Source organism: Thermobia domestica, chromosome 10, assembly GCF_964235325.1.
Source record: "Thermobia domestica chromosome 10, izTheDome1.hap1.1, whole genome shotgun sequence".
In the NCBI taxonomy this organism is placed as follows: Eukaryota; Metazoa; Arthropoda; class Insecta; order Zygentoma; family Lepismatidae; genus Thermobia; species Thermobia domestica.
Window position 1 is genome coordinate 218,110,248 of NC_137463.1, and position 27,535 is coordinate 218,137,782.

General features: G+C 34.7%; 1 protein-coding gene across 3 annotated transcripts in view; it reads right to left on the reverse strand.

Annotated features, from left to right (window-relative positions):
- The window catches only part of LOC145662991 (cytochrome b5 reductase 4), a 388,832-nt gene that overhangs the window by 47,899 nt on the left and 313,398 nt on the right, over positions 1-27,535 (reverse strand). For all 3 annotated transcript variants that reach the window (XM_081729095.1, XM_081729097.1, XM_081729098.1), the window contains one exon: positions 9,196-9,282. In XM_081729095.1, the coding sequence (XP_081585221.1) occupies positions 9,196-9,282 (87 nt within the window). The remainder of the gene's footprint in view (positions 1-9,195; positions 9,283-27,535) is intronic.

The window sequence follows — 27,535 nt, forward strand, 5'->3', positions numbered from 1 at the left end:
AAATTATCCATGTCCCTGATACCTATTGCTGTTATATATATATATATAGAGAGAGAGAGAGAGAGAGAGAGATGAAACCATTGTACGACACTTACTTTCTTCAATACTATATCAGTGAATTATCAGTAAATTAGTAAATTTCGATCTTGTATGTGTATCAAAAGTCTATTTTGTTGTCAAGATTTAGCACTCACATTATGCCTTTAAGCCATCATCTTCTAATGAATGTATCGATACTATAAGAACTTTATTCTCTGATCATGTTGTGTGGAACATTTGTTGGTTATTTCTCATTTCGTGTTTTACTTTTTTCGTTTAATTATTTTCTATTTTTTTAAAAAAAAATCCAGAGCACGTTTTTCGTGTCTTGGAGTTTTTTTTTTTTAACACACATTACTTCTGCAATCCGCATTACCATGTATCCATTTTCTGGTAACAAAATTTGACAATTATTACTGATATTAAGGTTAATGAGGACTCATTGGTCTACTTCCTTCCACAGAGAATTTTGTTGTTGTCAAAGATGTATATATATGAAAGATCTCATGTACAACATGCAACAAAAATTCCCTTGATCCCTTTTCAAAGAATTTATGTCAACAAATCCCACGAAATGGGATTTTCCCCACGGGCTGGCATTACTACTCTACAATAGCTTTCTTTCTCTTTAAATACACTAGCAGCGTTCACCCCGCTTCGCTGGGGTCACCCCGGAACGCAATAAACTTTGTTACTTAGATAATTTTTACTTTTTCGCTTTCAAGTGATATGATAAAAACCATAGAAGATTGGAGTAAATGTTAACATTATATCGCCTGTCATTTATGTTAACCCGCCGAGTGACACGGTCATGTGGGTTGCATATAAATACGGTTAGATTTAGCTATGATGAGCTAACAAAGGATATGTACGTTATGGACACTTGAATGGTCAATTATCTCAAGACACTGGTAATTGAAAATTAAAGTGATATGATAAAAACCATCTAGGGTCCAAATCTTAATAACCCCCCAAAAATGAAAGAAATTGGTTCAGCCGTATTAGCGTGATGAGCTAACAAAGGATTTGTACGTTCTCTTTTATATATATAGATTTATTTTCTGTAAATTAGTCCCTTTTGAGTCGAACCGATGGTGGCCAACACAGACTGGTTTCCTTATAAATGATTATGAAATAAAAATTTACATAGGCTTTAATATAGTGTATACTAGCTGAACCTGCGCACTCTACACAGCGCACCATTCGCATATGAGCATAAATCTCCTTGTTATTCTTCACAACATCCGTACATGTTGCTTTAGAGATACAAGTGAAAGACTTCTTGAGAAAAAAATCGGCAAGGAGTATCACAAAGGGGAGATCTTTTGATTATTTTTTCTTAATATCTTTCACCGTTTGCAAAATTTAAACCTACTTTTTGTTGGAGTTTCTAAGTCATGTATGGGCAGTGTTTTCTTTCTTCTTGCATGCAGTATGTAATAAGCAAATACGTTACATAGATAATTAATTATAATGTCAGTTATATATGGTGTTAATTGGGCAAAACACTCCAAAAATAAAGATTCATCTTAGACTGAAGAAATGGTTATCCTTTTTCAGTATTATTTGGCCAGGAAACAAACGTCTGAGACATATTCAACCCGTATATACAACAATGTAGTGTTGAAATGTATAATGCGTAGGATATGATGCTTTATTTTTTATTTATTAATTTCAACACTTCCAGAGTACCCGTAACAATCTAATAAAGAAATAATGGCCATGTTTTTTTTTTTTTTTACATATTCAATTAGAACTGGACAATCTATGCAAAATTTGCAATCGATCAATGAAAACGTCATCTTTCTAGAGCCTGTAGTTTTCGAGATTTCATTCTCGAAAGGATGGCCACAAACATATAAACGTCCGCAAACATATAGTTTAAAAAACTCCAAAGATGGCAGCACAATTCATTTGCATTGGTTTTGGAGAAAGCTTATTAAAATACAAAGGCTTTGAACAATAGCTTTAAAATATAAACTTTATAGAAAAAGATGTATTTAAATAATAATTTATTTAAAGGACACCTACTTCAAAATATTGTCTTTGTTAAACGTGAAATCACAAATAACCGTAAGTCAAAGGTTTGAAATCCAAAGATAGAGGTTAGAGTTCAGCCGTTTTTATAGTGTTTGTAGCATTTTAATAGATAGATAATACAGACAACACAAACAAAACGTTAATATCATAAGCTGTCATCCACAAGACGATGGTTATCTCCCTCTCTTCCTGCATTCAGTTCCGATCCTTGCTATATGTGATTCACATAAACAACAGTTACTATTCCGTAGTCATATCCATCCATAAATCATTATGGATCTAATTAGTTCTCAGCTTTATTTCACACTATGCAAACATCAACAAATTCTTGATTCTTACGCAGTAGCGTAGCTAGAGTTTTTTCAGGGGGGGCCAATGAAGGTCCCAAGAGGATTTTGAGGGGGCCATCTCCAATATATATATATATATATATATATATATATATATATATATATATATATATATATATATATGTGTGTGTGTGTGTGTGTGTATTCAAGGTGAATGTTTCCATCTTTGTTGTTCATGATTTTACTCTTTGGGAAACAGTGAAAATATAAGAATTTAGTACCTCAAACAACTAGGATTCATTAATGCAATTGATTTCTAATATAAGTAAATAGTTATTTAATTATGGCGTTTAAAATATGTGTAGCTGGTTGACTTAAGTGGAAGCAAACACACTTTATAGGTAAAGAAAATAACTTATAGATTCATGCCTCTACTTGAAGAGGATCTTTCTATTCGTGTGGGCACCAGCAAACATATCCACAACTTGTTAAAGATCTAACGATTTAGCAATTTTCTTCTCAATATAAAGTAACACTAAATTTTTCAACCTATCATGAGTCAGTGAATTGCGTATGCAAGTCTTTAATCTTTTCAAAGAAGAGAATGACCTTTCACATGTAGCACTAGAAACTGATATAATCACAGAGATGATACCTAGCTTGTAGGTTTCTAGGAATGCGTTTTTGTAGACACAAAGAAGATCAACGAAATTCGTTAAGGAATCAGCTTTGGTTTTCTTCTCGTCTTCATACAACTTAATTGTTAGAGCAACCCACATTATGCTTTATGTCTTGTTTAATTATGCTTTTTTTTTCAAATTATGCTTTATTGTTAATTTCAATGATTATTTTACATTAATCGTGTATAATGTATATTTATTATACATTAAATATTCTAAATATCTTGATCTATTTATTGATATTTTTTTGCAACTAGTTTCTCTCATATTTAATGAACTTTCTGCTTAATTCGTTGTAAAGAGATGTGCTTTGCTCGAATAAATTTTTTTCTATCATTTGTGTGCGCCTTACATGTACATATATACAGAAAGGGAAAGTAAAAGATGCCACCAAAAAGTACAGAAAGTGTTTAAGTTCAAAAAGTAAACATAACAATATAGTATAGAGTTCTTGCATACTATTCATTGTTGGCGGAAAAAAATTCTTCTTTTACTTTTTTCTTTTCTCCACATCAAAGGATTACACCGAAAAGTTTACAGAAATGAAAATAAGCTTTCCATTGTTGCATTGTTACGTTCTCAATGATTTTGCATTTAAATATTGGTTTTAAAAAATATTAACACAGTATGTTAAACTTTCAGTTAAAGAGAATTTTCCAAGAATTGTGCTATATATTTTAAATTATGCTTTATTTTCTAAAATTATGCTTTTAAAACTAGTTTCTTCTGGACCCTTAGACAATCACAATCATGTTCAAGGTACCAACCATATGTGTAAATTGCTGTTATGCTTTATATGCTTCTTATGCTTTTGGGTTGCTCTATTAATTGTATTTGGGAGGATTTTGAGTTCTCACTTTAATGTTTGCAGATCACTCCATAATGCTGGGTTATAGGCTCGACAATGTTGTAATTTTAAAAAGTTTTTACTTTTTGGATGTAGAGTGGTGATTGATCTGATGATTTTGCAACATGATACAAAGCGGTTTTCCATATCAGTGATTGTCTATCAATAGTAGGGAGAAAAATGTCTCTTGATAGATATATTATCTTTAGAAAATTCGTTTTCTGCATCCAATGAAGGAAAAGATTCATCCAAAATGAATTCGTGATATTTCGATGGCGGATGTCTAGTTCGTTTCCACGAGGAACCCCTATATTCTATTTGTTTCCGGCTCTGAAATTCGAGACCATTTTCTTTGCACATCTCCAAACATTCTTGATAAATTTGTTCGAATATTGTTCGTTGAGAGTCATATTTACCAGACCTCATCTTGGACAGCATTTGAACTAGCGTATCTACAAGGATCAAACCTTCTGACATGTTTGCATCTACTTGAGATAAGGCGAAACTCAAAGTTACAGCATGGCACCAGTAATCTTAATTTTAGCAGCTCGAAACCATTCCCTCGTGTACAGATCACACTAATTTTCCGGATGGAATGATGGAGGTAAATAAATATCAGAAGTTCCAGATTTGTTATGACCGCATGATAATATAATGTGTTGAAAACAGATTTTATAAAAAAAAAATGAATAAATGGATATGATAATTTGTTAAAAAAAAAAAAAGTGATACTGCTTAAGTGAATAATAAGATAAAGCCTTGAAAAGTAATCAAGAGGAACCATTAATATGTTTTTCCTTTGTTATAATAACTTGTCATAAGGGACAACGGTGATAGAAACTAATGAGACTTTATAATTGCAAAATAATCATAGAGCACTTAATTTGAAATTAAAGATTGATAACATTTGGTAATATAATGGGGATTCAGGCTGGCAGAGGGGGAGAGTGAAAATGGAGGCAACAGAGACGTTATTTTTTTTTTTTAAGCCATGTGCAAAGAGATCAACTTTGGACTTCGAGTGAGAGGTTACCATATACTCATGTGAGTTTCAATTACTACCACTTGTAAAAGTTAGCTAAGAATGACAGTCTGAGCATAGTTTTAGTTTCCTAGCGTAATTAGTTTTTGTGACAAGTAACTCGTATATGCATATAGCATCGTTAATATCATCTTGTATGTTAGAATTGTCTTTGTGTAAATAAAATTATAATTAAGCATTTCGAGGTAAAACAAGTTCTTTTACTTAACTTCTACAACGAAAAGATTAGAATTTACCTCTTATGCACAGATACGACAGCGTGGGATACTGTCGGTCAGTAAATAATATAATCTGAAGTCATCTACCATACGTAACTAAATATAATTGATTAATCATTTTTATTAATCAATAAATAGTTGTTTGGTAGATAAACTAATAATAATACCAAATTATTTAATGGATGCTATGCATTTGTTCTATGTCGTCATAATCAATGGAAATCAATTACTTAATGTACGAAGACTTTTTTCGTCCAACACAAGTGTAATGTTTTACTGCAGTGCATGTTATTTGTAAGTATGCATATCATATTTTAGTATGACTTTCAACATTGAAGCAAATGAGAATGCCGACTGATTTTCTATTTTTCTGGTTGTTTGTAAAAAACAAAGGAGATAACTAGATAATGGACAGAGGTTAAAATGAATGTCCAGATGGCGAGGTCAATGCAAGCATCCCATAGATTTCCGTGAATTAGATCTTCCCGTACTACAAACTAAAACGATGGGCCGCGGTGGCTCAGTGGTAGAGCGTTCACCTCTGGTGCTTGGGGTCCCGGGTTCGATCCCAGCCCCCGCCAAGTGAACTTTGTGGTGGACAAACACCGTGTGCGTGGGTTTTCTCGGGGTTCTCCCGTTTTATTCGGATCGCAACGGTATTCTGCAGTTCGTAACTTTGTTGTCGAGAGATGTTTTGGAAGTAGTTTCACTTGTAGCCACTGGCAACTCACCGTTTGTCGACCTATAAAAGCATCATCTGTGTGGGGGGCCACTAGGGGGGCCAAGAATTTGAGCAAGGGGGCCTCCCTTGGCTCCGCCACTGTTCTTAGGTAAATCCACACACATCGATACACTACCGTAACTACGCATCATCAGTACAGTAGATTTCGTCGCTACATACCACAATTACTTATGCTCTAACATTCGCATTCTCTCCGCAGCTTCCAACCAAACAATATTTCGCAAAACTCTGATTTGGCTACTAGACTATCCTCCCCTAAAATTTCATATCCTGCTCTAAAGCTGGTTTACATCATCAAATATTGTATCAAATGTTTCTGCAAAGTGGAATTTGAACGTGTACGATACCAAGTTGTAGGTAACTTTTGAGTTGGTTAGTTACAACATTTGAAACGACTGTTCTAAAATCAAACATGTTGTATTCCTATCCAACATTGCATCAAATGAATCAAACGAGAATGACTGTGGTAGCGCTAAACGTGGGCATGGGAAGCAATTGAAATGCTTATTAATGCCTATAAGCAGCATCCTGTTTTGTATAACTGTAAACGTAAAGAATATTACAATAAATACAAACACAAAGCAGCCTTAGGAAAAATTGTGGTTGAAGTTAGGCTAAGAAGGCCAGAGACTACATGTTGGTGAGCGTTCACATTTAACATGCACGGTTCGTAATTCCAATTGCTCGTTTATTTTAAGATTTTCGACTTGAAATTAGCAACAAAACTAAGTTTAATATTTGATCGTTTACGTGTGTAAAAGTTTTAGCCAACTTATTTTACAAAATAACTATTAAAGGTAAGTTACAACATTTGATGGAGAACTATAACCATGTATAACGGACTTAAGACAACAACTACCACATTTGATTCCGATTCTGTTCTACCTAACATCACATATTTAGCCAAAGCAAAATGTAGGAACACTTCATGCAGCTAATTGAGGAAGGAACAGGGGAGAAATGTACCAGTGGTTCTTTTTCTGTAATAACGTAATATACAACTTTCTAGCGAAGAGCGAATCATATTTATCTAGTTGATAAAAGAAAAGGGAGACAAATTATAAATCACATAGGTCTTATATCATATAACATGTAATATATAATTTAAAAATATGACCAATTTAAATATTATGTACATCCAGATAGTAATTCCAATTGATCGTAGAATGAAAGACGTAGTATGTAGCCGATGTATAGGTCTAGATGTCACGTACCAGCGGTAGGTTAGATGCCGACCCTCCCTCAGAACGCATGAACTCGCCTGCCCTCCCCTTCATGCACGCGCAGCGCCAGCAGTTAGATGGCAGTTCTAGGCAGTGAAGCCATATCTAGCATCTTGGTGCTAGATCTAGTATAATCCACATGCATTTAGCATCTAGCATCTTGACTTTAGCATCCTGGCCAAATCTAGCATAATTTCATTCTTCTCTCTGGTGAACAGAAAAAGAACGAAAATTTAGATGGTTCAAGGACTGCTGGGAATTATTCCTTTTAGGTGAAGCGATGATTGGAGCAATGAAACCTGTCAGTATTTCTGCGGTTCTAATTTTTTGTTGAATTCAGAGCAAACGCAAATGTTCAAAAATAGCAAACGTGACTCTGCAAAACATATTTACTTACCCATAGCTTTATTACTGTCAACTAAAACCTGAATGTATGGTTATCTGGAATGTTTCTGTTCCTTTCAATTTACAACTTGAGAGGGGAGGGATATGAACATCAGGGGACAGCTAGTAATATACTAAAAGAAATGCTTCAGGGCTATGTCGGAAGCAGCATGTTGTGTATATATTTCTTAAAATGTTATCCATTCATAAAATATAAATTCGACCATCCTCCCCTATAACGTGCCATTTACCATCATTCCTTACAGCATCATGTTAGCTGTACATGAATACAGTTAATACACTTCATTAAAATAATGAAGATAAATAGGGGTGGGTCTTTAACATTAGTTAGGAAAGGTAATTTGAAAATCTGGCATAATTTACAAAAATCTAGCATAATTCAGACCCGTGTTTGGCATGATCGCGAGTCTCGAGTGTGGCAACCCTGGTTCTAGGTGAGTGCTCGTAGACTAGTCACGCTGCGTGAGTGCTCGCCGAATGCAGTCATGTTTACGAAGCAAGATCAGAGGAGCTGGTTGAAACTTGAATGCGCTAGAGGTAGGAATGCAAAACAGTGCTACAAAGTATTGCAAGATGTTTGCGGTGCAAGTGCATTACCATACTGTACAGTGGCAAGGTGGGTTAAAGCTTTAATGACGGGCGACAAAATGTCAGACATGCCTCGTTCCGGCCATCCTCCTGTAAGTGAAGATGTGCAGAACGCGAACACGTTAGTGCTAGCGGATCGGAACGCCACGATTCACCAATTGGCCAACGATACAAGACCAGCGCATTCGACTGTGCTGAAAATTCTGAAGAAGAACCTGGAATTGCGTAAAATCGCCTCAAAGTGGGTTCCACATGATCTGACTGAATAACAAGTGGCTGCGATAGGATGCCGCTCGAACACACTTGGAGCGGTATCAACGTGAAGGTAAGGCCCTTTTACGGCAGATCATTGCTATTGATGAGACCTGGGCCAGAGCGTATGAACCACAGCTGAAACGGCTATCAAACGAGTGGCGTTATCCTGGGTCACAGAGAAAAACAACAATTCGGAACACCCCAACCAATGTGAAAGTCACGCTCATCATTGCATACGACTGGAATGGTCTAATCATAAACCATACCGTCCCCCAAGGACACACCGTTAGTACAGAGTACTAATGCTTTAAAAAAAAAATCTGCGAGCAGCTGTAAGACAAAAACGACACTACTTCCTGACGAACCCACCCATTATTCTGCATGACAATGCAAGGGCACATTCAGCAGGTGCAGTCACTGATTTGTTGCATCGTTGGGGCTGGGAAGTCTGTATCACCGCCGTATTCTCCAGATTTAAGTCCCTGCAACTACTACTTCTTTCTGAAGATGAAGGAAACACTTCGTGGGACACGCTTCCGTACAGTTGATGATCTCCTCCGGGCAGCCGATCGCTTTATCCGCACTATCCAGAGATTAGGCACTGCCAACGGCATCCATATCGCTGGGAACGCGTGATTCACAATGCTTGTGATTATATCGAGGGCCTGTAAAACTTAAAACCTTGTAAGTACTCTACTTCTCAAGATATACCGTTGTTTCCATTACTAAAAATCCAACCCTTGTATTTGTTTCAAACCTTACTAAGTCTTTCTGTATATAATATTGGTAAAGGATCTTAGTGAAAGTACTCTTAAAATGGACTTACCTTGGATTGTCTTTAGCCAATGCATCTAACTGGTCTCGCCATAAAATATCTTGTTCCGTTTTATTGAAAAACATTAAGTTAACAGTCCTGGAATAACAAGAAAAAACTTGTCACATCAAGTACTTAATTGATTTGTTACTGTAACTTAAGTATTTTATTTTTCAAAATTCTCAACAAAAGAGAAAAATATTCCTTCATAAATAATAAACAATGACTTAAAGAAATTTGCCAAACTGCCCTAATCCACTGATAAGCTGAAGTTATGAAATTTTTAGCATTTTGGTTAAGCTCAGTTACAAGTTTAAGCATTTTCGAATGATCTTTAATATATGAGACTTGCTACAAAATAACGGGACTGACAACCCTGTCAGCAATATACGTGATGCAGTGGGAAGCACATGCGCGCAGAGCAACCTTGAACCTTTGAGAAGAGAATGACATACATGAACTTTTACTCTCAGTCGGGTTTTGTCTGTGAGCAGCGATTGAAGAGAAAGGTGTGAAATCGTGTTGCCGGAAGAATGGCAAATATGAAAATTGATCAGCACATTAACTTGAAATTCCTTGTGAAATTAAAGAACTCGCCGAGTGATTGTATAAAACTGTTGCAGAATATGTATGGTGATAATACGATACGCGAGTATTTGAGTAACACAAACGCTTTAGTGAGGGATATAAGAACGTTAATGATAACGAAAGGCTTGGTAGTTCTATCACAGCAACAACAGAGGAAAATACGACAAAATTGACTGATACTGTCCGGAAAGATTGCAGGCTTAGCATTCGAATAATAGCAGACATGATGGGCATCGATAAAGGATCTGTCCACCCAATTCTGCATGACCATTTGAACATGTGCGAACTTTGTGTTAAAATGGTACAAAAAAGAAAAAACAACCCTCACGCAGGTATGCAGTGACATAATGGAACGCCTGGAAGCAGAACCGAAATTGTTAATGAAAACTATCACCGGAAACCAGACGTGGATCTTTCAGTATGGTATTGGAACCAAAAAGGCAATCCATGTACTGGAAAACTCATCATCGCTAATGAAAAAGGTACGCAAAAGCAAATCAAAGAGCAATCATGCTCATTATGACTGAATGGATACCATCGGTCAGACAGTGAATAAGTAGTAGTTTTGGTGAAGATACAAAAAATTGTGAGGAAAAAAAGGTCTCTCTTGTGGAAGAACAATGAATGGATTGTGCATCACGACAATGCTGCTTCGCATACTGCTTTGACAGTTAAACAGTTTCTGGCAGCTAAGAAAACTCTAGTGTTGGAATATTCATCTTATTCATTACACTTGGCATCGTGCGATTTCTTTTACCGAAAGTGAAATTCGCTTTCAAGGGAACTCATTTTCAGATGGAACTTCCAACAATGGAAACTTCGTATGCAAACGCTCTGGAGAGGAGAAGAGAGTATGTTAAAGGGGATTACTTTTAATTTTTAAGTTTGTGACAATAAATCGTACTTTTGGCACTAGTCCCATTGTTTTTTTAGCCAGACTTCGTATATTTTACCTGTACAAATATTAACAATAATAATAATAAAAGCTGAATATGTTTGAGATATAGAATAGAATATCAAATCTGGCACCAAATACGATTAGTTCACTTCATGGATGTTCTTATTGTGTGTCATATAAATTACATTTGAATTATTATTGTACTAATATGCTCGACCTGTCAACGAAACGTAAATACCTGTCAACGAAACTTAGCTTATAGAAGAAAAAAGCTTTTATTATTATTATTATTTCTTGAGGAATTTTAAAATAATGTCAACAATTGTGAATACATCTTTAGCAATGCTCACTACGCTCAACTAACACTATGTATGAAGTAATAATCTGACAATATCTTTAACTTTACTCATTTATTGGAATATTAACAAAAAATTTTAATAAATTTGAAAAATGAAATGAGTAAAAATAATGATTTACTACAGGATATGCATTGTTTATTTTTTTTTCTGCTACTAATTGATATACTGAAACTTTCTGTAAAATGTACAGTTTTTAAGGATAATTTTGTTTGTGTTTCCTTGTATATTGCTTACGTTTGAACTTCTAGGAAAGTCCACATGAATGTATTTGCCTATCAATTTTAATAATTCTGAACTTTCAGTTTCATATACGTGGGATTTACATCTGAACTTGACTATGAATATTCTCAACATTCACGTGTTTAACTATATCCAGTGTTGTATTCTTGCCTCACTCCTGTTTATAGCACTTTCATAAATAAATAAATAAATGTTATTTTATTTGGTCTAGGAATTAATTCGTGCGGTTTTTAATAAAAATTGAAGCTTTATTTCAAAAACAAAGTAAATGAATACGTTAACAAAAATATTGTCCATCGCTAGCCACTACTTTCTCCCATCTTTCAGGCAATTTACGGATTCCGTGTCGAAAGAATTCCTCATCTTTTGACGCAATCTAATCAAAGATCCATTTTTCGATATTTTCTGAAGAAGTGAACCGCTGTCCAATCAAATCGTTATTCATGCAATCGATCAAGTAGTAGTCAGACGGAGCAGTGTCTGGTGAATATCGCGGGTGGAGTAACACTTTCCATCCGACATTTTCCAAATAGGTTTTGACCGGTTTTGCTACATGTGGTCGAGCGTTATCATCTTGATAAATAAGTTTATTATGCCTGTTATTCCATTCTGGTCGTTTTCAGGCCAGAGCTTGCTTCAAACGCATTAATTGTTGTCGATAGCGGTGTCCATTAATAGTTTCACCAAGTTTCAGAAGTTCATAGTACACCACACGTTTCAAATCCCACCATATATACAGCATAACCTTTGCACAATGAATATCTCGTTTCGGTTGTGAAGGACCTGGTTCACCTTGGTTCACCCAGGCCTTTTTTCGTTTAGGATTCTCGTAATGAATCCACTTCTCATCACCAGTTACAATTCGATGCAAAAATCCCTTCCTTTTCTGTCTTTGAAGCAGCAATTCGCAAACGGTTTTTCTTCTTTCAACGTCTTTCTTTTCAATTCATGTGAAACCCAATAAGACATCTTTTGAATCATTCCTATGGCTTTGAGACGTTTGGAAACTGTTGTTTGCTCAACTCCAAATGCTTCTGCAAGTTCGTCCTGCGTTTGACACGAATCCTGATCAAGCAATGCTCTCAATTCTTCATCTTCAAATTCTTTTGGCTGTCCAAATTGCTTTTGGTCTTCCAAGCTGAAATCACCACCTTTAAACCGTGCAAACCACTTCTGACACGTTCGCTCAGCTAGAGCATGGTCACCAAACACTTCCACTAAAATATGATGACTTGCGGTAGCACTTTTCTTCATGTTAAAGCAATGAAGAATAACTCCCCGCAAAAACACTTTATCAGGCACAAAATGCGCCATTTTCAGTTGAAGAAAAAATGTTGTTGTTTCCGCTTCAAGCAACTGACATATACTAAATAAGATGCTCAATGACAGTAGTTTTCAACGCATGTTTGGATCAACGAAACTATGGGACAATAAGCTAGTTACGCCATCTTTTGTAAAACCGCACGAATTAATTCCTAGACCAAATATATTTTTTTTTAAATCCAAATAATAGTTTTAAGCAACATGACGATCTCCAAAGAGTTAGAACCCTTGCAGTACATAAGAAAATTCAAGAGCTGTGTGGAGCAACATATCGTCAACCCGCAAGTCCCCTGGAGTGTAAAATACCCCCAAACTGAAGGACTTGCTATTTCTTTCCGGATGATTATATAAAAAATATACAGTTAAACATCCCTTAACGGACAGATTTTTTTGTCCCGGAAAAAAAATATGTGTTCTCACGCGGAACAAAACCCTCTCTTTTATGAACACTCTCAGATACGGACGCGGACAATTCTTTTTTTCCCCAAACGTTTCAATAACCTCTTCACAACGGACAGTAATTATTCTCGGTTCTGCGACATATTACAGTAGACAGAAAAGTCTTTTCCCCATAAGTGTTCCTATCATGAGTCTAGACCTGGTGAACCATCAAACAGCTTCAAGCTGAACTTGAAATTGTTTTCTGCCCGAAAAAAAAAAAAAAAAAAAAAAAAAACTGCTTTCTGGTGGAAATTCTACCTTCAATAAGCAATAACACTCATGCAGAGTCAGTCGAATGGCCAAGAATTCTATGCGAAAGAACTTTCCTTCCCTAACAAATTTAGTCCTTTTCCCTCAGGGCTTACATCTTTCCCGACAATTTCATAAGTTACAAAACAAAAATTGTTTATTTTACAATAACATTTTCAACGAGCAATGTTTCCACTTTTACATTTTTGTGTGGGGGGAAGCATTTTTTTTTTTTTTTTTTTTTTAACATTATACTGGAACAAGTCTGGGTTGGAGTTTTTACGGCTTTCTTTTTCACTTTTCTAAGAGGATATTCTTTGTGATTGGGGCTGGGTCAATAAACCTATGCACTTCCAATAACCTGGCTTTTCATCTATTCTGCCAAGGAAGATACCGCGCCAGTACACAAAACACACACACACACACGTTTCTCCCGCAACCGTACTGAGGATTCTCCGAGGACACTTGCTAATGAGTTTGATTGCTCTTGTAGAGGAAAAAGGATGCCTTTTTCGAAAAAAGAAGTTTTTCTTTCAGTATAGGTGGTATGTGAATTAATGTATTTTTTTTTACAGGGTGATGACATGTACTTAAAAAAATTACCATACACGCATTACCTTTTACAGTATACAAATATATTAACACAACCCTCAGCAATAATATTACTTAACAGAAATTAATTTCTCCTTCATCCCTCCCAGTAATTTAAATACGTACTAAATAGAGTATTATCATATTGAATTATGTGTATTTATGCTCATACATAATTATTTACTGTATATTAATGCATACAATTGAGAAATTCGATTTCTGTAACCTCTCTGTAATGGACAAAAATTCATGTCCCATTGATGTTCGTTATTCAGAGGTTTCACTCTGTATATATATATATATATATATATATAATTAAATATTAAAAATGTTTTTAATAATTCTCAATATCGCATAATTTTAATCAATATTAGCATAAACCAGAATACGACATGAACACTTTGCTTAAACAAATAACAATGTGACGTTCAGTTCTAGTGATTTTTTCATACCACAAAGTAAGTTAACACACAACAATGACAAAAACAACACTTAATTTTGATTATTGTTTCTGTCATGAATGCGGCATAATTTTCGGGTATCTTTCCATTTCAAATGTAAACCTAAACTTATTTACACCGACTGTCACGTTTCAAGAACTATACTCCATAAATCCAATATATAAAATGATTCCTTGCTATGTCCACATGGTCCAGATTCTTTATACGACTAACGAAAGAAGTTTGCCTTCAAGAGTGTATAATGCCTTTCGTACATGTTACTCCGTTTAGATTACAAGGAAACCAGTCTTTGTTCGACTGAAAGCTTGTAGCTCAATGTATACTATGAATAAAAACAAAACATTAACAGGTAAAGTGTTTTCAAAAACCGGTAGTGTGTAAATAGCTACATAAAATTTTGTAAAAGACATAATAAAACAATTTCTTATTATATAAATTTACCAAGCAAAACTCATTTCATATAATCTATCTGGCGAAGTCAACTGATATACCCACATTTGTAATTTACAAATGTCAGCTGGTACTGACTCACTTTCCGACAACAAACGAAAGCTAATAAAGTACATCTTGGACAAATTCCTTTAGCTTCTTGTTAGCAAAGTCTTTCCGCAAGGATGAAGCTATGTTAGAGGTGAACTAAATGAACTGAAGCTTTATACCACTGAACTGAACTAATTTTACTGTATATACCATACAGTATCTCTATCATTTGTATAAATATAATGTACTAAATTGTTTGTGTGTGCTTTAACTAACTTGTTACAATGCGTTCAAATAGCGCTTTTCTATCGGGAAAGCTTGATGTAATATGCCTGATATTCTTCGATATTTTTGAATAATATTGCTTATGGTTCGAATCAGTCAAGGAAAAAAGTGATGAATTTATCCATCTTAAAAAAATTTATATGTATTCCAAGATAAATTTCATAAAAATATCTCACTTTCGTGAAACAAGGTTTACTTTTTCTTTAAGACTTCAGATTTATTTATTGTTTGGCACTAAAAATACTTAGAGGCAATGAAATCATCCCATCTTAAAAATAACTAGTTGTTGTGCCTCAGCCTTCGGTTCACTGTATACTATAGGTTTAAAAAAAAGGAATACTTTATCCATCTTAAAAATATGTGTGTGTTCCACGATAAATTTTATAAAAATATCTCATTTTCGTGAAACTAGGTTTATTTTTTCTTTAAGACTTAAGATTTATTTATTGCTTGGGAGTAAAAATGCTCAGAGGCAATGGAGAATGAGTTCATCCCTCTTAAAAACTAGTTGTTGCGCCTGTGCCTTCGGCTCGCTGTACACTATATGTTAAAATTATGCTTAGTTGTTTAGCTCTAATTGTTTACATCAGACATTTTTTTCTTCAGTTTGTCCGCAAACCAATACGCGGTTATTTAAATATTCATGCTCAAACCTAAATATAGTTACGAACTTTGTACTAACAGTAAGCAGGAGAGTACTTTCATGCTCAGTACTTTAATATAAATTTTCAAATAATTAAGCTGAAACAATATAGTTTAAGTTGCTTTTAAATCATCACATTACGTATATTACTGTAGAAATACAAATATTAATGCTTACATTTAAATATAGATACGGTCTTTGCCCTAGTTTAAAATAGTTAAATAAAAACAATACAGTTTTAAATTTGCAATTAATGTGTCACTATAGTTTTACACCGGTAAATTCTCTATATGGTCATCTATTAGCATCAGGCAGGTAAGTGATAGCATAGGTAGCGACATCTATTAGCGTAACGCATTGAGGCGTTTACCTTTTATAAATAGGATGTTTAACAGTATCTTTTCTAAAAAATTAAGTTTTTACGAACATACTGTATTGCTCTTTTATGCTTTTTTAAAGGCTTTTCAATATAGCACATTGCTTGTAATTGTAATCAGTCAGGGGCAAGAGGAAATTTTACGCTATCTTTAAATAAATAAATAAAAAGAGACTTCTAAGCAACATGGAGTTTGGCGTCTGTGAAGCTTTACAATGTTTTCTACTGTTGGCTAGAATCAGTCCAAGACAGGTCTCTAAAAAAAATTAATGATATTGTTTTCCTAGAAATTACCGATTTTCATCAAATATGACGCGTGCTTTGTTTGAGGTTCCTCATCATCCCAATGAGCCCTAGTGGTTGGATTTAACTTGCGAACAAGGAATAATTTCACCAGCTTTACAAAAATACTTCATATATATATGATTTCTATCGAAAATATGGGTTACTTTCGATATGAGATATCGAACGTCAATCAGGTATCGAAATGTAGGACAAGCATTGTATCTTGGTTTCTGGCATTTCTTCGGTGGAGGTCCAGGTCCTCCAAAGAACCAGTTCTCGTAATGACATTGTGCAGATTGATGTCTTTGGTAAACGAGTTTAGAGTTGGTTGTGAAAGCCTTTAGGCTTCAGGGAGGTGATGAGTATGGGATAAGTAAGATTCATTAGTTTTTGTAATAATTGGAATTTGTTTTTCCAGACCCCATGAAGAGTTTGTCATTTGAGGTGAACATGTAAGTGCCCTTAATTTGAAGATGGTAGTTATCTTTCAAATGTGAAAGTTTTCCAAATGTACGGGGAGTAGTCATAAAGTTTTATTATTATCTCAAAAACTCAAGCTGCGACACTGAAACTTGGTGATGCTGTTAATCCTCCTCTACGTATTCACCCTTCAATGCTACACATTTTTCCCAACGATGACTTGACGGAGACCTTGGTTGTAGAAGTTTTTATTTTGGCTTTTTAGGAAACTTCATATCTCGAAAGTCGCCTCGTCGTCATTCCGGAAATAGTTTCTTCATCGGCGAAGAGAGGAAAAAGACACTGGAGTCAGGTGTGGAGAACACGGGAGGTGAGGCAAAATTTTATAACGCAAAGGAACAGCATGTGTGACTGTTTTCTGGTGGAGCAATAAGAACCCCCTGGACAGCTTCCCTCGACGCTTCATTTTGATAGCCTCCCATAACCTCGTCACTAGATGTCGGTAGTATGCTCCTGTGATGGTTTGCCTTTTACAAGCATAATTTGTTACCACTACACCATGACAGTCTCAGAATATACTCAGCATCACCTTGCCTGATGATAGTTCAATCTTCATCTTTTTCGGTGGTAGTGAATCCACATGCTTCCACTGCTTGCTTTGGTCCTTTGTCTCGAGATCATGGTGGTACACCTAGCACTTGTCCATGGTGGTTAGGCATTTAAGCAAGACACATCTGCATTGGCCTGACACATCTGCAACACTTCCGCTGCTGCCTCGGTTGAGCGGGCTTTCTGAATGGTTGTAAGCAGCAGCGGAACGCAGCGGACAGCGACTTTTGTCATGTGCAAAATGTTGTGCACAATGTTGAAAACAGATCTATAATTGATTTTCATTTTTCCACTATCGCCTCGGGTGTAATACACCGGTCTGCGAGCACAAGGACCTCCACTTCTCTTGCAATTCCTGGCTCTTCATTGTCTGCCAGTTTGTTCTTCGTCATTCAGACTTGTCTGCACACACTGGAAGCGTGTGCGCCACCTAACCACTGTTGCCATATACTTCCACCAACTCAGCATAGATTGTTGCAGCGTTCTTCCCCTTGAAATGCAGAAAACGAATTACCGCGCAATGCACCACTTTATCAGAGGGCTGTGCCCATTTTCTTTTGGCTGCTGTAGCGGCGTCTCGCAGTACTGTAGAGCGAGAATTCCAATGTGTACCAGGACTACAGGCATATACCTACAAAGAAACGAAAAAATAGTTAAATAATTTTACTTTTTAGAAGTGATATTTAGAACTTTATGATTATCCCTCGTAATGTCAAATTGAGTAAGTTGGCTTAGGAACTGTGCACTGGAGTTTCAAGATTAGAAGAGTGCGTTTAGGAATTTTTCACGGGCGCTGAGAGTGAGTTAATGGGATATTGGTATATTTAATGAAGTTACATCTACAGAAGCTAGTTTGGTATTAGGAACGAACAATGAATGGGAAATTATTTGCGTCTTTGAAGTTTGATGGAAGAATCTCAATGTAGAATAAGAAGTGGAATCGAGCAAAACAGACGTGTACGGTGGTTGCCAACACCGGAAACAATAAGGTCTTCTTGGGATGTAGGCGTTGTGAATTTTAGGGAGGAGATACATTAGATGTTTTCGGAATAAAATTGCAAAACTTCACCCCCCTGATGCTACACAACTACCATATTCCTTATTTTTTCCTGTTTCTCTTTACCTACTTTTTTCTGTTCTCTATCTAATGAAGCTCTTAGCGAAAGTGCTTACAGAGTAGATTTTTCTTTTAGTGTATGATTACTTTTCCACTATTTTCTGCAAGTAATTTACTTCATACCTCTAATGTAATGTAAATTTTAATCTACGTAATAACATAAAGAGTATAGTATCTTCATCAAGCTATGCAATGAAGAGATTACTCTGTGAAATAAATTACTCATATGATAAATAAATAATTCAAATCCTATATTTTATCACGTTCTCTGCAGGTATTAGGATTTTAATTAAAATTTTCTACATCTATTCTGTACGTTTGGAAAACACATGCTTTTTCTTTCCTTCTTCCTTACTCATCCATTCTTTTACTGATATTTTGCGAGGCATCACTTTAATTTTCTTTGAATTGTAATCATATCTATCTTGGACCTCACATTTTAAGTGCAAATTTCTGGTAAATTGAAATATTATTTTACTTTGAAAAATCCTGTGTTATATTCAGGTGCAGCTGGCACTTAAATAATCAGCTTTATGTGATTTTCGGAACCTGAATATGAAAATGGAATAGAAATAATACATTTGTTCTTATACAGAGAGGAAAATTATATTACTATTTCGATTTCTGCCATTTTACGTACTTCAAATAGTTGTAAGGCAGTTGAATTTTTCAACGAATGTTCATTCTAAAATTATTAATCAAATTTCTCGTAAGGAATATGTTTCATTACTGCAATAACAGTGTGGTAAAAATGTGGGGAAATTTGAGAAATTGAATTTTTAGAAGGAGACGTGGAGAAGGATACTCCCAATTCTATCATCATCTGTTTATTGAAATATAAACATTCATATTCAGTATTTTAAGTAAACGAAATAGGTCAGAAAATTTCCAAATTGATCTTAAGTTTTTCTCTCCTTAATAAAATTCTGAAATAGATTAACATACCACTTCTAAAAATATTCTGATGTTTCCAATCAACCACAAAAGGTCATGGAAGAAAAACTTAACGATCTTGTAAAAATATTATAATTGCCTAAGAATAAACTAGCTAATGGACTGCATATTAGCATAGTTACATTAAACTGCGGAAAATTTTACTTTCATCCGCAGCCAACTCTGTACAGTTCTTTTCTACAGAAGGTCACATCATTTCGAGTGCTTGTGTACTTCTGTAGGGGTGTTATAGTAGTACTTTAGACACACACACAACGAACGAATGGTATTCATTTATAGATTTGTTCCAGGATAGTTTAAGTGTGTTACTTCTAATTTCCTTCGCTTTTACTACAAAGAAATTTTGAAAAACGTTGTAAATAACTGAAGCTCGTAGAGAATTTTCAACGAATAGAACTGTAAGTTCATAAACGCTGACTAGGTTATCCTTCCATCGCTACAAATTAAAAAGTCACTAACAAAACAGTTTATGAAAATTTTAAGTAAATATGACGAGGCACCTAATAACGTCAGGAGAGAGTCCGAATTCAATATGAGGCTAAATTATATTAAAATTTGTAAAAAATCTTCCCTTTGTAAAAAAAACTCTTCCCTAAAATTAGACTAAATTTACAGAAAAGTCTGGATTTAATCCCCTTCCCCTGTGCACGTTGTTGATGGATACTTTTTATATATTTATCCTACTATTGCCGAAGTTCAGCTACAGGGAAATCAAAAAATTTATATTTATTTGTCCATAAATTATCAACCTGGAACAGAATTAGAAACTTCAGCTTGTGTCAGCAAAAGGAGGGAGAAATGGAAGGCCTTGAAAAATATGTGGACTGGTTTCTTGAGAAATGAAAATGTCAACACTTTTAAACAATTCGTAGGAAAACTTAAATAAGTATGCGATAAAATGGGCTCCAAAATGTGACTGCAACTGCATTTGATTTAACTTTACTTGTTTACTCTCGCTGAAAAATGCAATATCCTTAATGGCAAACATAGCGAACAAATGCTCGAATATACTTCACCGATTGTCAGTCATTATAAAAGTCATTCAGTCATTATTCCTCTAGTGTTATTGGACTATTGCTGGATGTTCGAAAGAGATATTTCAGAAAAAAGATAGAAGACAGCTATCAAGAAAATTTTATTTGAACGAGCTACTTCAATTTTTTTTATTATGTAAACTCTAATATAAATCGGTTTCTGTTTGCCATAACGCTGAAATTCCTTTGAAATATCTAATTTATTTATTATTTTGGGGACTTCTTGGTTTTCCTTTACCAGCGTCTGTACCGAAAGGATCGTATGTGGGTTAACTCTTTCAATCGTAAGCTCGAGTAGGACTCGGGGATGGCTTATTAATGCAAACGGACTAAGCCCGAGTCTATCTCAGTAATATTGTAGTAACCATCCAATAATGCCAATAAATGTTGTATTCATCTTAAAATAGAATATTTAAAGATTTTTTTCGATGTACTTCGTAGCTATTTTTCTCTACTACCTGACACATATATTTTAAAAATGCACTAAACCGATAGGAAGCTGGAATATGCTATATGAGCTCAGGAGCGCATGTAGCGTAGGAGCAAACTGTGAAACATTCCTCTACCCGCACTTTCATTTCCTTTTAAGTAAGAGTTCTACGGCATGTAGAAGTTCATAATCCTCAACTTTCTTACAAATTAGAGGAATAAACTGAGAATAAAACACTTTCTATTTTGTCTTTCTTTTCTTTTATCCTCGCTGAAACTTCAAAATAAGAACCAATTTTATATTTTGGTGTCAATCACCTCAAAATTGTATAAGAATACCTATTCATATCTCCGTTACAAAAAGTTTCCAAATCTTTATATGACAGTAGTTGAAATATATGAAAATGTTCGCCTGGCAAAAATTATTACAATATTTGCTCTTATACAATTAGGGTTCGCCAGGTGAATTAAAAAACAGAATCGCATTCAGGCATATCGTGGCGACTTTATCTCCTATCTTCATGCTCCATCTCTCTTTAGGAAATTAGTAGTTCATATACACTAAACATACAGCTGCTTATATTATTATACTGACACTTTCTGATTCCTGAAACGCTCTTTTTTCTTTAGGAAAAAAAGCCTGGATCTATTACTAATTAAATTATAACAGAAAATTTTATGTTCTAAAGATCTACGATAAATGCATGTCAATAAAAGAGCTCCCTCGTGACTAAGCGGTTAGCGTACATGCCTTTGGCGAAGGAGACCCGGGTTCGATTCCTGGTGGAAGCACACGTGGTTCGGATTCCACGTTAATCAGTCGGTCCACGTCTCATATAGCCTCGCTGTTGAACGGGGCATTAAACTCACAATCAACTCAACTCAACTGTGTCAATAAAATAAACATTTTCTTCATTAGTAGTCTGGTAGTTTTACCATCTTCGTATTGTTGCGGTAAATTGTTAATTACCACTGAAAATGCAACATCGCTAACTAGATATCACCTATTGCACGTGCGTTATAGGATTTTATGGTTGTAGCTTTGATAGTTTAGTTTTTATAGTGACATGAAGTGTTTGATGGAAGGATAGTATACATTGTATATTTTTTAATCAAATTATTTTACAATGTTGCACTTCCAACAAGTTTTAGAGCTTTTTGGTGTTGGAGTACTTCGTCAGTAACTATTATTAGTTTCACAAATATCTCTTAAGTACTCCCTTTCACAAAGCAGGAATATACACAATTTTTGGAACCGCCTTAGCAGCCATATATATGTCTTGTGGCTTCGTGTAGTAGATTTATTCCAGGGAAACTATGAAGGAAAAACAAATGACAAATTCAAATTAAACTAGTAATGGTTTATTGTGTTCAAAATTCAGATATGAGTTGAGTTGATTTTGAGTTTAACGTCCCTTTCAGCAGCGAGGCTATATGAGACGGGACCTACTGATTAACGTGGAATTTGAACCACATGAGCTCCCGCCGAAAATCGAAGCCCTCAGAATATCACAATAACAATCTACCCTTGGAAATAAACTAATTAGATAAATAAATGAAATAATAACAGGAAATAGTAACAATGGACATCATAATAATAAGGAAGAAAATTAAGGTAAGATAATATTCATCATTGTTAAAGAAAATTAGTTTCTTAGCAAAGTTTAACAAGAATGTTTTAACGTTCCATAGCCTATTACCAGTAATGTGTATTTGGATCTATCGATTTGTCCAAAGACATATGATCGTAAACGTTTTAGAAATACAAGTATTTATCTTTGAACGCAGTGCAACAACCATTGTGAAAAAGATATTTTGAAATGTTATTTTCCATTCCGTATGAGATCTATGGTAAGTAATACACTAAAGCAAACTTAATAGTTAAGACAGTTGTAGCTAAGTATCCTACTTACAGACAAAAAACTGAAATAGAAATAATACGAGTAACACAACTAAAAATGTTTTGTTTTTATACCTTAACGAGTTTTCGTTATCATTTGGCTACACATTTTTTGATCTTGCCTATTGCGTTTGAAGAATGTTATTTTTAAGTATTGTTCATTGTGGTTATTTGTGTACATACTTTCCGTGATAACAGAGCAGCTATTGCCCCCTGCTGACAACTCTGGTGAATTTTACGCGGGAAGTAGTCTGTGGATATGTTGTTGTTTTGCAAGCAGTGCCAGAAGCAGACAATAAAGGTAGTGAACCGTTAAGGGTTAAAAATGAGAGTGAAGTTAGTATGGGCTATTTACGGAAGAAACAATAAGGTTTCAGTCGTCTACAGTTCCGTATTAAAATACGACCATTCTTAAAGCATATTTGCATCCGTAGTGGTACCTTGAACTAGTACTCTTGTACTTTGTTTCCAATTCCTTAAGTCGTCCCATTCCTTTCATTACAAATATCACTGTTTTCAATCTTTTAAATATTTTCGTACTTTTCAAGTTGCCCCCACATTTTCTAACCATTTGTTACTTTTTGTTTGAGATTCCGTAACAATTCCAAGTTCCCTGTCTCTTCTTTCTCACAGCCTCCCTTAAACGGTTCATCATTTCTAAATAATATTATTTGTTGATGGTTTGACCATGTGGGAAATATTCATCATGAACACCATAAAAATCAAAGAAAAGAACGCATCATTTTAACGTCTGAACGACTATGACGTGGACGGTCAAACGACAATTTTTCCGTTCAATATCGCGCATTTTTTGAACGTGAATGTCATCACATAATGTTGATAGACGTGCAGGTTTTGCTTGTCTTTGAAAGATGTTCTTCCTGCTTTGAAACGCTGAAACGAATCATAACAAGCGGTTTAACACATGTGTTCTTCCCCGCACACTTCCTGTAACATGTACAAAGTTCCTGTAAATGTCTTGCCCAATCTGGAACCAAATCTGATGCATATATGCTGCTCTTCCAAAACTTCCAATTTCGTAATACACAAAATTGCCACAATTTTACTCCCATGCTTGCTGTCTCATAATGAAGCAAAACAGGATGATGCAACTACCGTTACAATCCTTGGAAAGAATCCCACTACACGGCACTGGCAAGCAGAAAGTCAAGAACTGTTTACTTGATTTTATTTTTTGGAAGTTCGGTTTCTGTTTGGACATACCTCGTATATACATTTCTTATCAATTTTTTGACTGACTATGTACCTAATAGCCTGTAGTTCTTCTTTCACCTTCTGTACAGTAACGATCCAACATAGCAGAGATGTCAGTTGTCGTCCACTGGTTTGGCCAACAAAGCAGCGTATACTGTGGCCTTAAGTGTTGATGTGGAGATGGAAGTTATTGTCTCGAAAGACCGCATATAAAGGTCCATGACGTTCCACAGGTGCTCAATGAGGTATAGATCCGAAGAATTTGAGGGCATGGAAGATGCTGAGAGACCATACTCTGTCCTAAAACCATTCACGCACAGAATCCTTTATCGTTTTGGATAATGTCATTGCCATAGAGAAAATACTTGCTTTCCACTTACCATATATACCATGGAAGGAAAATTACTCGCAATGTCTGTTCTTTATAGTGCAATTTCATACGATCCTGTTTAACAACGCAATGCCTATCGACTGCCTGGGTACTCCAGTTTGTTTGATGGACGTAGTAAGTTTGTGATGTTACACACGTGACCTTAATCAATCTCTGTGTTGTGTTGCTGAGTTAAGCCTGTATTGTGTTGCTGAGTTAAGCAGACATCAAATAGACATTTTATTCGCACAACCTAATGTATGAAAGATGTGGGAGGAGGAACAAGAAATGTGTCCTCAGTAACACGTAGGGAAATTGTTAATTTAAAATATGTAACTAAATTTAATGTATAAAATATATATATATATATATATATATATATATATATATATATATATATATATACAATGTGGAACTGAAGGCAATTTATTTTTCGTAACCACTGTCATTTTTCCAAAATAATATTTCTTATGCTTTATTTGTTATAACATTAAGTACATAATGTGCAAATATGAGGAATTTACAAGGCAAAGCAATTCCTTAAAATGATTAAAATTTATTATTTGTAATTAAAATTTAGCGTCTCAATATGTGGTTATGAAAACAAACCAAACCCGATAACTATATCTCATAACAATAGAAATTCTAAAATCTGAATAAATCAACGCGTATTTTGACACAAGAATCACGTTTCTGATTGTAGTAATCAAATTCTACTATTATTTTTATTCAAGGAGTTGCTGAAAGCTGTAATTGTGACATATGCCACTTTTACATTTTGTAATGGCTGCTACACAGAAATAGCGCAACGTGTATGTGAAATTTTTATGTGGTATTTACAGTTTGAGTAAACACACATGTTCACCAAATTTGAAAAATATCTGAGATGGTCTGTGTCAGTTTTGAAAAATATTGGTTGAATAAACATGGAATGTCTAACTAACTCTTAGGTTTACAATGTGAAGAATACTGCAGTTTCCGATAAATTCCCATTAAAATGTCACATATCCAACATCTTAGTACGAATACAGTTAGTACGAGCTATAGTTAGAGAAGTTCTTTCAAGCGAAATAAACAAAATTACTTTCAAATCTATCTTAACTTAAAGCACTTGAAACAAAACACTGTAAATGCTTCATAAAATACCAGTTAAGAGATAAAATGAAATAACTTATGCTTCAATTACTGTAGTTAGTTTGCTAGACTGAAGTTTAGCATCCTTTTCAGCACCCAGGTCATATGAGACATGAATTTAATCCACGGAAAAATCCAAACTACAGTAACACGTTCAAATGTCCACTTTCCCACTGGGAATCAAACCCGAGACCCCATTAAATTACTATAGTTCTTTAACACGTGAAACACAAAAAAATCACTTAGAAGGTGCACACCTTTTATTTTCGACATAGCATATTAAAAGATAATGTTTAGTATCATCGCACTTAACTAGAAGAAAACCGTAAATTCATATCATAAATTCAATGTTTTTCTCTCTACTGCTATAACCCTAAATACTTGAACGGCAGAATCAAATAGTGTTATCACTTTACCCTACATTAAAAAAATCGGAATATTTTAAACAACACGAAGGTTCTCTTAGCGTCAACACCTTAGATCCCAATCTCGTACTCACCGAAGTGGATACTAATTTAAAGCACATAACAAGCACAAAACTAGAATAAAATTTGATAATGGAAGTTGAAAACTAGGGAAAGAAAAAACACGTTTTAAAATTCAAAAAGAATTTAAATTCAGAAGACATCTGACAGGAACCAACGAGTAATAGGAGAAGCTTAGGTGTTGTGTATATTAGAAAATGACATTAGAATACATGAAACAGAACAAACTTAAATAGTTAATACTGAACGAATGTTGTAGGAAATGGTAACTAGAGTATGGAAACAACAGCAGCGATAAAATATTTTTTTTTACTACAGTACGGAGGGAAATCGAGAAAGCCAAAGTATAACATGATATAAAACTAAATGTGAAGAGGCAGATGAAATAGAAAGAATAAGAATAAGGAAATAAATAAATAAAAGTGTGTTGGAAAACTCTACATTCTCTCTTCTTCCTTTAGTGTTCTCATTCAGGAAGCTAAATCAATGGAAATAGGAGAGGTAAAAAAGGGAACAAATGTGGCAGCATAAAATAATAATGTGAAGATAGCAAGAAAAATTAAGTTTTAGGAAAATTGAAAGAACAAATTGGGAAATTGTATGAAAGTAGAAGCTTACCTCACACTTTAGATGTTGAGAATGAAAATTAAGTGAATGCAACAAAGGATTTATAATTCTTAAGGATGAACGGGAACAAAATTGCAGCAAAATAATGAATACAAAACAATTAAGAATGCGTTATGAAAAAACTTGAGTAAAACGGAAAGAAACAGAAACAAGAGAATGCTAAGAATACTTCTTTATATAGACTGTAGTAATACATTTATAAAAGAAAACAACTGCAGAAATGTGAGAAATAAGAAACTTTGTATAAAATTACCTGCAGTAAAAATTGTATAAGAAATTATTGAATAAGAAATTATTTGCCAGACAAAAAAATTAAGAAAGTGAGTTGAAACAGGAGGGTAATCAATTAAAATTTTATAGCGAGAGGAAAAGTAACGTATATGTATACGCCTAACTACATCGCACTAACTACTTATTTATCTCGCACTTGGTCATATTCTAGGCTGATGCTTATCTCTGGGAATTCAAAGTGAAATATTTGTTATATATATATATATATATTAATGAAAGGAGGAAACAACCGATTTATTTTACACACCACAATCTCCTCTGTAGGTACGAATTAAACAACTTACAAAGAGTGAAAAAGTGACTTGACTGGACCGAGACTCGAACCCGGGATCTCCGGCATACCGTGCCAATGCGTTAACCACTAGCCACCCAGTCCGCTTCCCAGAACAGCCAAACACTCTCTCATTCCTGCAGTCGGTGCTCTCCACTAAATATGTTAATAACCCTTGTGTAAAATTTCGATAATGTCTGTCGGCAGTGGATACCTAATTAAAAAAAAATCTTAGTTTTCTATAGGAAGGATGTAAATAGTGAAACGAAGAACCTGA